Consider the following 13,580-nt stretch of genomic DNA (forward strand, 5'->3'; position numbering starts at 1 on the left):
CAGTTTCACCATAAACCATACAATCAGGAGTACATTTGTTCACAAGCAAAATTTTTCTTAAGAATTTCCTATGGAAAATTTCAATTTGGTCTATGCACTCATAACCCCAGACTTCACAACCATAGAGTAAAACAAGTAAAACAAGATGATCAAATAGGTGGCACTGTGTGTCCACAGAGAGCTGTAACTTTTTAGCCTTGACCAACATGCTATAGAGTGCTTTTCTAGCTTGTGTGACTTGTTTAGAAATTGCCTTTTTAAAACTACCATTATAATTGAATTTAACTCCAAGGTACACAAAGTCATCTACAACCTCGAGTGGATCACCAGCATAAACGAATTCAGGAATTCTTCTAACCTTCCCACGGGAGAAAATAACAATTTTAGTCTTGCTTGCATTTACAGTCAAGCGCCATGTCTGACAATAACTATCTACAGCATCAAGAGCTTTTTGCAACTCCTCCGGAGTTTCTGCTAAAATTATTGTGTCATCTGCATAAAGTAAACAAGAAAGATTTAAAGCTTTTTTGACATTATCAGAATGCAGGTGGTAAGAAATCTCACTTTCCAAATATTTTAGTCCACCATATGAATTTCTTATGTATTCTTGAAAATCATTCAGATAAATGGCAAATAAAAGCGGGGAAAGGTTTTCACCCTGTCGTACACCAAATAGAATGTTACAAGTAAAAAAACTCTGACATCTCCCCCCTAACCGCCACACATGATTTAGCACTTTCATAAATATTCTTAATGACAGTAAACAGTTTACCCCTAAGCCCCATCTTCAACATTTTGTACCATAAAGATGATCTATCAATTAGATCAAATGCTTTCTTGTAATCAATAAATGCACAGTATAAGCGTTTTTTATTTTGCAGATAAACATCAATTATAGTCTTCAAAACAAAAATATTATCAATTGTAGAATAATTAGAACGAAAGCCAGCCTGTTCTTCACCTAACATATTAGCTGCTTCGAAAAACTCTGAGATTCGATGATTCAAAATGGAAGTAAAAAGTTTTCCTAGACAACTGAGAAGAGTTATTCCTCTATAATTATCAGGATTTGTGTCTATACCCTTATTCTAAAAAATAGGAATGATAATCCCTATGCACCATTCAGTTGGAACAATACCACTGTCCAGTACCACATTAAAGAACTTTACCAACACATGAAGCATCTCTACGGGACAATTCTTAAGGAATTCATTTCTTATGAAATCTTTTCCACAAGCTTTTCTTAATCATTAGTACCACTTCTTCCAAAGTGACTGGGGCATCCAAGGGACCATCTGCCTCAACAATTTCTGAAGTACCCATACTATCTTCCAGGCCTGTGGGCTGGTCCTCTTGGCTATTACCTAAACGACTAAAATGATTAACAAAATCCCCTAATGAAACATTTCCTGTTTTCTTTACTTTGCGTTCATTATTACTGTTGAGTAATTGCCAATATTCTTTCGGATTTGATGCCTGTAATGAACGGAGAGATTCATTCAAATCTCTATGAAATGCCCTTCTTTTATGTCTTAATAAATTCTTATAAAGCTTTCCTGTAGACTCATAATGATTCAATAGACAAGTAGCCCCTGACCTGCCCAGAAATTTAAGCTTCCTCTTTAATCGATTTTTAACATTCAAATACTCCTGACGGGCAGCTCTACATTCTGCATCAAACCAAGGCTGATGGTTGTTTTTATCCTTATTGACAGTCTCATTTTTGTTATGCCTCCGCCACGAAGTGGTGCCGGAGGCATTATGGTTTCGGGTTGTCCGTCCGTCCGTCCGTCCGTCCGTCCTTCCGTCCGTCCTTCCGTCCGTCCGTCCGTCCGTCCGTCCGTCCTTCCGTCCGTCCGTAATGAATTTTGTGGACAAGGTAACTATCGAAACCTGTTGAGGTATCCTTATGAAACTTGGTATGTATGTGTATTAGGGGGTGAAGTTGTGCCTATCAACTTTTGGGTGCACATGCTCAAGGTCAAAGGTCAAAAGGTCAAGGTCAAATACATAAAATTTTACTATTTCCACCATATCTATTGAATGCCTGAAGATATTTTCTTGAAACTTAGTGTATACATGTATTACCCAATTAAGATTCTCTGGTGAAAGTTTGGGTCATGAGGTCAAAGGTCAAAGGTCAAAAGGTCAGGGTCAAATACATAAAATTTCACTATTTCCACCATATCTATTGAATGCCTGAAGAGATTTTCTTGAAACTTAGTGTATACATGTACTACCCAATTGAGATTCTCTGGTGAAAGTTTGGGTCATGAGGTCAAAGGTCAAAGGTCAAAAGGTCAGGGTCAAATACATAAAAATTCACTATTTCCACCATATCTATTGAATGCCTGAAGAGATTTTCTTGAAACTTAGTGTATACATGTATTACCCAATTAAGATTCTCTGGTGAAAGTTTGGGTCATGAGGTCAAAGGTCAAAGGTCAAAAGGTCAAGTAAAAATATTAAAACTTCTTTTTTTTTTCTCCGTACCTTGGAAAATTGTTCAAGGTATCTTCATGGAGCATAGTATATACATGTACTGACTGGAAGTGATTATCTAGAGAATGTAGGGTTCATGGGGTCAAAGGTCAGGGGTCAAAGGTCAAGTGCAAGACTTCAAAATTTTACTATTACCCTCATATTTATGCAATGCCAGCAGGGTTATTTTTTTACACTTGGTGTATGCGTGTGTAACCTAATAGAAATTCTTTGGAAAGTTTTTTTTTTCTCTTTTTGCGTCAAAGGTCAAAAGGTCAAAGATCAAGTGAAAGTGCTGAGCTAACTTTTTCCTCCATATCTCGGAAGTGGCTCAAGTTACCCTGAAACTTAGTACATATTATGCATGTTCTACCTGAAAGTAATTATCTTATGAATTTTAGGGTCAAGGGCCAGATGAAAATGGTAACAATTAACTATTCAATTCAGAAATTGCACTTTTTCTCCACACCTGTACCTTGAAAATTACTCAATGCCTAAATGTATGAATGGGTCAAAGTCAAGTTAAAGTCCTTAAATCCCTAGATACATGCTCTCTTATTCATCCTATTAAACCTACGTCAAGGAAGGTGAACATTCAACACATTTGTGACAAACTTGTCATTCCAATATTTTGCCAGTTTTGTGAAAATGTAATCACACAGTGTCCACATGTACTATCTAGACCTATTGGGAAAATCATGCATTATGGCGGAGGCATACCAATCGCCAGAGCGACATTTCTAGTTTATATTATGTCGAGATTGTCTCCACTTACAAATGCCAACATCTTGTGCAACACTGACGAACATATTGCATAATTGTGAGTAACAAAAATCAATACTATCTTGATTTGCATTCCCATCTAAACATTCCACATTTTCACACATTAGCTCAGCCGAGTCCTTGATTTTCTGTTTAAATATTGCAGCGCTGTCACTGCTCCACTGGAATAATAGATAACGTTGTTTTTCATTAGGCTGTGAATCTAAAACTGCGTTGTCTACTGCAGCGTTTTGAGAATTGTTAAAAACAGTGTCGACATTCACAGCAGATTTAGAATTTTCCGATTGCAAGGTCACACTGACAGGACAATGAACATCTGACAAATATTTATCAAATACATCAATACTGAAATGTGTAATGCTAGAAAATAACTGGCGAGATACAATAACATAATCAATGGTGCTACCACCACCATTTTTGTTGAAACATGTGTATTTTCCGACAGACTGATCTTCCCCTATTCTTCCATTCACAATCCTGAGATCAAAACTTTGGCACACATCAATAACAGACTTTCCATTATTATTTACATGGACATCAGTATTATAACGAGTAGTTGGAATATCTAGGCCATCAGTAGTTACATGCATATCAGAGGCATCATTACAAAAGCCTAATCCAGTCTGATCTGTCAACACATCCTCTACATCTAAAAAGTCATCAAGCAAACCCGTCCTGGCATTGAAATCACCCAGCAAACAAAAGGGTGCATCATATCTACTTTTAATATCAATAATATCCTGCACCAGGTTGTCAAAAACTTCATTAGAATGGTGAATTGATCCCTCACATGGCAAGTACACTGCACCAACAATAAACTCAAAACGTAAAATTTTACTATTTACCTTGACCCATAAAATTGATTCAGAAACTGTTGCATGAATTCTTTCAGAACAATTAAAAATATGATTCTTCATCAGAATACACATACCGTGAAACCCACCAAACTTTTGTTTATTGGAGTATTTTGGCATACTTTAACACTGAAAACCGCAAATATGAGATTGAGACAGATCTGGTGTGTCTGTTTTTGTCTCTAAAAGACAGATTACATCATATGCTTGCAAATGTAAGTCCAAAATTCCAATATCGAGTTTACTCTGCAAACCATTAACAATCAAACTTATAAATGAGATCTGGGTTAAATCTGTAGATGAAAGAGGGCCGGGTAATTCCTAGGTCGAAATGTTGTTAAAGTTTAGAAATGTCAAGATCAATATCAGCCTCTTCGGCTTTATCACACCGAAAAAGGTAAGGGGGTTTAGTTCTAGATGGTGCACCCATCTCTTTACTGAATTCAAGCCTGTAACCACTTACAGCATTTAGCACATGTAGGTCAGAAGTAATTTTGCCCCACTTTCGGAAGAATTGCTTCAGTCGACCTCCTACCATAGGTTCTACATTATGACATAGCTTTGCATAATCACTAGTAGAATCAGATGTCATATCTACCTCGTCAGTTGAACTGGAGGTTGAGTGCTCTCTTCATCCCTGAGCCCTGCTTGCTGCCGCAGTGCGGTTGGTGCTGGCTGGGATGTGTGAAGGTGTGGGGAGCCGACGGCTTCCCCCTCCCCTTGGGGCGCTGGCCTAAAAAAGCATGGCTGGTAGCTCCAGTCCACGGTCCTTTTGCACCTGTAGGCCTAGCGACATCACTTGTACTTGCACGAGATGTAGTCCAGCCCGCGTCGCGGTACTGTTGGGGCAAATTTGAGCTTCCTGATGTAATCTTGCTCCTGCCCTTGCCATATGCACTCCTGCCATAGTCATATGAGCTGAAATGCTGCTTTTTGTATTGTCTGCTATGCTCACTCCTGAGGACACCCTCAGTTACTTTTTGTTCATCTCTTATGTCTTTCATTTGCTTTCCCAGGTCGTCACCAAAAAGGAATTTGGAGACCGGTGTAGAGGGCTTGCAGAGATGCTGGAATTGATAACCAATGTCTGGTTTCATGAATTCCTTACGCAAGGAATTTAGCTCGAAGTTCGCACTGCACAGAAGTGCTAGTGCATCTTGTTGCTGTTCAGTGATATCCTGTGCCGACACTGTATGTATGTAGGCAATGATGCCTCTCGTGAGATTCTTTTGGAGTCTCTGAAATTTGAGGTCTCGTGTCTTTGAAAAGGCAGGTAGCCCATTCCAGATTCTTTGGTTAACTTTCGGCACATCCACCAGCTCACAGTTGCTGGGAATGGGGTATTTAGTGATCGTCTCATCTACCACTTTGGGCTCGAGCTGGTGGGTCAGAAGGTAGGCTGTAGACTTAGTAATTTCTGGGTCAATGGGGGACCAACTTCCTCAGCCACAGCAAATTTGGCTGCAATGTTTGGAACTTTCTCCACTACAGAATGGGGAACTTCGCCTTCTTCAATATCAAATTTGTCATCCTGACGACTATCTCCCTGACCTGGTTGGATAATCACAGACTTTTCATCCATATCTTGGCCAAGAAATGGTGCCGCATATTCATCATCATAATGGCAGTCAGTATTTGCCGAGTCTGAAGGGGAGTATTCAGAAGGAGTCCTGATACTCTTTCCATTGCCACCGCCTTCAAGGGCTGGTGTCTGCTTTGCCGACTGTGCCTCCACGAATTGAACAACCACAGTTAATTGGCCTTCAAGCTTGCCGAGTCTATCTTCCAAAGTTGAAACTTTAGAGGCCAGTTTGGCAGGTGGTTTCAGTGTTTTGTTTGCACCGGTACTACCGCTAGGGTTAGCACTGCTTGTTGTAGTAGTACTATTACTAGTACCTGCCTTGCCGGCTCTAGTAGGCGTTTTACCTGCTTGCACTCTTGTGCGTGCTGGTCTCCGCGATCCCTGCCGGTGGCTGCCGGGGACGCGACTGCTGTCAGCAGCGGTGGTGCAGCTGCGCCGCCCACGTTTGGAACGTTGGTCGAAGACATAAATTCCGTTGCTGTTCAGCTGAAGAATGATCGTAATTACAAAACCAGAAAAACCTGGCAAAACCTCCCGTTGAGGTAACTTTCGCTATTACGTCGATCCAACTCGAACGAAAACTTGAATATTCAAGAGAAGTTCCGGCGAATTTTCCGAGCACAGAAATTCGCGTGTTAGCAAGATGGGGGTGACTAACGAATTGAGTGGCGCGCGCACTAGCGGGATCTCATATATGACGTAATCTCTCACGAAATTACGATATAAAATCAAACTTACATTACATTACATTAGCGTCCCCAAATACCCCCTACATACAAATGCTGAGCCGAGAAAATCGAGATTGAAATCACATCATCATAATTGGTCAAAACAATCGGATTTCTGTTTTGGGGATAATTATGTAATCTAATGTTTTGTCTATATCATCTGCCGAAATTTCGAAGCTAAATGATCAAAGGAAAGGCATGAAAACTCAGCGTTTTTCTGGGCCATGATTTCTCCGACTTTCAACGTAACAGAAATATGTCCGAAGATTTGAATTTAGGGCCGCTGCAAGACTCCGCCCCTAGCAACAAGGGAGTGATCTTATTGGTCAGTGCGAGGCATCCTGATTACTGATTGGTCATGTGGAGACCACTGGCGCTAAGCTTGAATGAACGTTGCGGAGGTTGCTACGAGCATGTCTTCTATTGTCAAGCGGTGAAAACTGTCTCGCCTCCTCTTGATCATGATAGCTTCGAAAGGAAAACTTTGAAGGCGTTTTTCTCGAAACGCTGATTTCCTCAACCACTTGACATGCACTAATAAAATCATCGATATCTCCGCAACCGAGTACTTTTATGAGTTGTGTTATATATGAAATTAAAGTAGAAGAGTAAGGAAATACAAAGGTCATGCCATTTTCAGAAAATTGTCCTCCCCCGACTTTCGGATCCTTTTGTTGTAGCGGATTACAAATTTTCACACTCTCCGCCGGATATGAGCCCTTGACCAATATTTGCTACATATCTTACCCATTACTCGGAGAGCCCAGACCTCCGCCAAGTGGATTTTTTTTTTCACCCATATACACGTGCTGACAATCATCCAGTTTTCAAATAAAGAAGACTTTGGTCACGTCATCAGCTTCAAGCTGCTTGGCGCCTCGCCCCCTGAGAGCAGGCGTTTTTGAGCGCGTACGTATGCTAACCTCAAATAGGCACAGTTTGAACTGCAAAGTTCATTGAGTCTACGTGGCAAAAGATAAAAGATCCTTCAAAAATGAATACAAATAATGTTTGGTTCACTACCAAAATGTGGCCTTCTATGAAATGTTTCTTTCGTCAATATTAACTTCTCATGCAAGTTTCATTCAAACTTGTTAACAACTCTTTGAGTTATTTTGCACATATACAGACAGACAGACAGACTGACAGACCGAGGTCCAAACCAACACCGATAATCACATTACCTCCTTTGTTGACAAAGGCAATAACAAATATCTTCGAATTTAATTCAAACATGTTCCGTCATGATAATAAATGATGCCGTAATGATATCAAGCATTCATTAACAGTACTCGTTATAAAATACAGTGTACAAGAAAATATAAACGTAAAATAAATTAAAGTACTATGGTACGGATAAATCTCATTTAGCGGCTTGTACCACGAATAGATGGTTGAAAACAACAATATGTAGTGCACAGAGGTTGGCGCAACAAGAACAAAATACCATTACATCATGGTCAGGAACGAGGAGAAGAGTGAAGAAGGAGGACAGGTGAAGGTACAAAAAGTTGCTACTTAACAATTTGAAAATATGAATTCATGTAGACTATGAAGAATGTGTTTTATTCTTTTAGTTAAATCTATAATTTATGTTAATGCCGTAAACGCTATTACACATTTCAAGCTGCTGTTTAGGCTTTACCAAAATCTAGGTCCATTATAAGCATTGACCCGCTACAACAAAATGATCCGAAAGTCGAGGGAGGTCGATTTTCTGAAAATGACATGACCTCATGTACCTTACTCTTCCGCTTTAATTCCATATATGAAACGATTCATAAAAGTTCTCGGTTGGTGAGATATTGATAATTCTATGAGACCATGTTGAGTGGTCTCGGAAATCAGTGTTTCTAGAAAACCGCCAACAAAATGATCAAAACAATGTTCCCCTTTTGACAATAGAAGGTCCGCTAAAAGCAACCTCCCCGATGTTTATCAAGCTTAGCGCCAACGGTCTACGCACGACCAATCATTTAACAGTATGCCACAAAAACCGGAAAATCCTGGCCCAGAAGAATATCTAATTCTTTGCCTTTCATTTGATCATTTCACTTCGAAATTTCGGTAGATGAAAAGAAGAAAGGTTTGACTACAACATTATGCCAACAACGAAAATTGGATGGTTTTGAACAATTTTGATAATGTGACTCATCCTCAGCGGCTGCCGCATGCGACCTTCGGATCCTTTTTGTTGTGACAGGTCACATAATTATGTACATTAATCATGTACGAGACTCATCACTACGGGGAGACGAATTAATTTGATCATACGCTTGGATAACTGTGTGTGTGACAATTTCGACGATATAACTGTGAAATATTTTGGTAAGTAATTATAGTTTTGATTATACATCAACTCTCCAAGATGATTGAAATTCAAGTCTTTAATTTTAAAATTGTACGTTGAGATAACAAATCAGCACATTCTTGACAATAAAGATTAACGGGAATTAGGAGAACTCTCTCTTTTTTTTGGGGGGGGCGGGGATGGGGGGTAAAAAGAAATTATTTTCTATCAAAATCGGATATGTATTACCCCTAGAAAAATCCCATAATTCAAATAGAGAACTACTAAACATGAATAAAATTTTGTCAATGCAGATAAAGGAAGGCTGCATTTCAACATATTAATTACACCGATATCACGCGAAACAGTCTAACAAATATCATTAATATGACTGCTCCACGAAAGTACATTGTCAGTCAAGCTAACACTTTAAAATTTGATGGACGGAACTTCTTCTTGGGGGAGTAGTGTCTCATGCAATATTTCTTAGAAGTGTAAGAGTTGCTAAAAAGCAAACATCAGATTGTCACACTACTTAATGATGACAATAACCCATATTCATTTCGAAACTTTCTTTAATCCATCACTCATTGTTCTTATAAAAAATAACCTGGGTTAAGGGTGATGGCAAAAGAAAAAAAAAAAAAAAAGGGAATCATCCGAGAATGAATACATCAAAATTTGTCTAAGAACCCACTGGAATCATTCTGAGAAGCCATGGGGGGAGGAAATTTCTTTCCAGAATACCACATTTAATTGTTTTCATTTGAAAATATAGCCGTTTACATCTTCATACTGGGATCAGTTAGATAAGTAACTCGTTAACCACCCCTAGGCTTTTCCGCATACAGTAATACAATAATGTGAAAAGAAATATATAGTGGTTGATCGTGTCAAAAGTCTTGGAGAAGTCAAGAAAGATGCATATCGTGTGTGCAAATCTGTCGACTGCATGGGTAACTTTTTTGACAAGGGTAAGTAACGCGTGTGTTGTGTCTTATTTTTTTCCAAATCCAAAATCAAAATCAGATTTATCAAAGAATTTAACAATTTGGAGGTATTGTACATAAAAAAACAGATTTGAAGGTAACAATGATGTAGGTCCTAATCCTTTTTTTTTTTTTTCAATCCTGACTTTGTTTGGCACAGTGCAAGTTATATACATCTATGATATGTACTACGGGATCTGATGCTTGGAATTTCTTTTTTTTTTTTTGGACAAAAAAAAATAAAAATCAGTGTCATTTTCCCCCTTAAATGTGAGATTAAAAGTGTACGTGTTTTTGTTTTGTGTTGGGTTTTATTTCTGCTTTTTCAATTCACACATAACAAATGAATTCATACTACTACTTATATATATAGGACATAACATTGATCGATGCATTAGACTTAACATTTATACTGGAGCATCTGGCATTACAAAATAGTTCAGAGAATAATCGCAGGATAACAATTTAAATATAGCTTCATAATTGAATATTCGTACACGTACAATATGATACATCATTACAATATCTAAGAAATTCAAAGAAAAGTAAATAGAGAAAGGGGATAATTTCAGGTAATGAATTAGGAAATTATACGATGATATTGACAGACATAGCTATGAAGGACGTGTTTAGACAGGAGAGTTTATAATCCTCAGCAAAGTATCGCCGTATAATTCAAATGCTTGGGAAAAAGAAGAGGGGAAAAGAAGTACATAAATTTGGTGTTACGTGGAAAATATGGCAAATTCAAATATAAAACAAACTATTAGTATTATATTTAGATGCGTTGCGTCCTATACTGTGCTATGCAGGGCGTAAAGAGCAATTTGTTCATTTTTCATGTGTGTGTGTGCCTGTATGTTTTTCTTTGCGATATCAGCTTAGTATGTATAGACTTATGCAACAAAGTTACTAGACTCTCTCTATATCTGTATGATACTATCCATAATAAGTAACCTGACATAATTTCAAAGGCTTTCATATTTCGATAAAAGATAATTTCCCAACTGCTTTTGAGTTTGGTGTGTTTAAATAGAAGAAAAAATGAACTCATTCGACTCACTCAGTCTCATTAGATGCAGGAATATTTTGTGTCAGGACTTGTCCAATCGAAGAAACAAGTCTTTGAAGCTTTCGGTCATGCCAGCGAATGTATTCAGAGAATGCATAGCTGGAGGCAGTATACTTAACATTTCTGTTGATTTTCCAGGTGTTTCTTTTTTTTTATAGGTATCTCATATAATTTTTTTTTTTTTTGATACGTACAATTCATTGACCGTGATTCTACAAGACGCACACCTTTTTTTTTTTTTTTTTTTCAGAGAGATTACATACTTGCAAAGCTTTTTATCTTGATCATTTGTTACTTCTTTTTACTGCTGCACAATGATATATTGAATCTGTTCAAATATTTTAGAAGTAATGGTATTAATAAAACACACACACACACACACACACTCACAATAAATCGAGATTCAATGCATTTTTTTTTGGCGATTATCATCATAAATTTGCTTGGTGGGAAGTACACGCTTGTCTACATTCATTTGCTGCACGCCTCAATTTTCATTATTCATGGAAATTCGGTGCTAGTGCTAGCGCTATATCAAAACCGAACTTGAAATCAAGTCCGTACTGGGAGGTTGACATCAAAATTATGACGTATTTTCGGAAGTTGGTGTTGGGTCCGGTGTTGAGAGTCGTCTGCTGAACCGAACTCCACCGTTTGTGTTGGAGATTTACGTGCGTCCCCCCCCCCATGACAACACTTTCTAGCCCCTTTCATCTTTGCTATTTCAAAATTGGTGCTCGTGAAAGCGTCCCGACGCACATCTGCGCAAAAACCATATTCATGGCAAGTCACGAGCAAAGTCTATGGTATTGCAGTAGTCGATCGCAAAAAGTATCCCACTTACCTCATATATCTCTCTATTGGAAGGTGTCATCCAATATGAAGAGTTTTATTTTGAATTAGCCAAGAGAAATTCTAAATATGTCAAAGGCCGCCATCAGACCGAGTTGAATAGAATTCTTCCAGTCGTACCTTACCTGCAGCATAATCAAAATATTTGTAGAAATCATGAGTTAAGATTTACCCTTTTTCTTTAAAAATTTCTTTTCATGGCAGGTTCATGAGCTTCGGTCACACGTACGAATGTCACTGTTCGTACGAATTCTGCAGTTCGTAGAGATTCGTAGATTGGGCATATATTCTTACGGCCTTCTTACGAATTTCGTACAAACATTGTTTCATTCGCAAGAACAACTTAATATCTTTAGAGAAACGAAATAATTTTCAGTTATTCAATGGCCCTAGAATTCATACTTTTTTTGTTTAAGAATGCCTTGAGTTATTCTGTCGTCAGACTTACGGCCACCTTGCGACTTTTTTTTTTTTTTTGGTCAAAAGATGGTCGTACGTGCAACTCGCGGCACTATTAAGTCATTCGTAAGGAGGTTTTACGATTTTTTTTTGTATATTTTGTCGGGTCGTTAAAAAGACTCTTTCGAGAGAATCCAAGATGGCGCTGTGCGGTTAGGACGTGCCTGAGTGGTACGGAGGCATTAGGAGGAAATAAAATTGCAGCTCATTTCGCCTATTACAGTTTGAAAAGTCAAAATGACATCGAGAAAAAGGATCTTAGACCAAGGAGTCGTTACAATCTCCCATTATTTCAAGGAAAAGGAGGATTCTGACCCTAAGATGGATTTTAGCGACGCTACTACGGAGAAGGCTACGCAAGAGAACAGTGACAGTGATAATGCACACGGCTTAACTGACTCTGCAGTGCACACGGTAGTGAATCCACTTCACCGAGATCTGGAGGGAACCAGCCCGGGCGCGTCGGCGGAATCACCTCCACGCTCCTCGCTTGAGAAAAAACGACGAGTAGACGGGGAGAAGTCAACCACAGATGAACTACTCGCGACCCTTATCCACAAGATAGACGAAATGAACTCCAATCTCACATCCAGGTTGGACACAGCTCTTGGTAAGATTGAAACAAATGAGAAAGAAATCAGTAACTTGAAAGAGGAGCAAGAGTCGTGCCGTTTTGATATCAAACAGTTACAGGACCAAGTAAACAAGCAAGAAAAAGAGAATATGAAATTGAGAGAGCGTCTTGTTGACCTCACTGCGAGAGAGATGAGGAATACGGCTGTGTTTTACGGATTTCCCGAGGGTGCTGAAAACGCTGGGAAGTGTGAGCAATTGATCAAAGAATTTGCCAAGTCAAATATGCAAATGGAAGGTGAAGTGAGCATTGAAAGAGCTCATCGCACAGGCCGCATCAGGCCAAAACCCGGTCCTCCTCGCCCAGTTGTGGTAGCTTTCAGTAGATACACAACCAGACAAACAGTGATCAGCAGTGCCCGCAGATATTTGAAGGAGAGGCCTTTTCAGCACAACGGAAAGGATCACCAGATATTTGTCGATGAGATGCTGCCGGTGGAAGTGCGAGAAAGCAGGAGGAAATTGCTGCCACTGAAACGAAAGCTGAAAGAGGAGGACCCAAAGCGAAAGGTGTACTTCAAATATCCGGCGCGATTGTTTTACAGGGAGACTGAGAGCGGAAAAGAAGTGGAGTACAAGCAGCACACCACAAGATAGAATGGATATTGGCAGTTTGCTTTTGCACAGTAGACAATGGTCTAAGAAAATACGACATACTTTGAAAAGCTCTTGACACGACTGCCATAGCTCAGCAGTCAGCACCCTGTCATGCCAGCAGTATATTAACAGTTGATATCTCCGAAGACAAGATACACTATTCATGTGATTAAGTGGTAGGGAAAATTATTTGTTTTTGCCAACCTGAGGAAAAAATAACTGTGAAGATGCCAAGGGGCACTTGGATTCCTTGTGATCAT

General features: G+C 39.0%; 1 protein-coding gene across 1 annotated transcript; it reads left to right on the top strand.

Annotated features, from left to right (window-relative positions):
* Positions 1-12,327: 12,327 nt before the first annotated feature.
* On the top strand, positions 12,328-13,320 carry LOC140226321 (uncharacterized). Its single transcript, XM_072306815.1, has one exon. The coding sequence runs from the start codon at positions 12,328-12,330 to the stop codon at positions 13,318-13,320; it is 993 nt and encodes a 330-aa protein (XP_072162916.1).
* The last annotated feature ends 260 nt before the right edge of the window (positions 13,321-13,580 follow it).

Source organism: Diadema setosum, chromosome 3 (genome assembly GCF_964275005.1).
Source record: "Diadema setosum chromosome 3, eeDiaSeto1, whole genome shotgun sequence".
NCBI classification, from domain to species: Eukaryota; Metazoa; Echinodermata; class Echinoidea; order Diadematoida; family Diadematidae; genus Diadema; species Diadema setosum.

Coding starts and splice junctions, on each gene's coding strand:
- LOC140226321 (XM_072306815.1), top strand. CDS start 12,328: ATGACATCGAGAAAAAGGATCTTAGACCAAGGAGTCGTTACAATCTCC.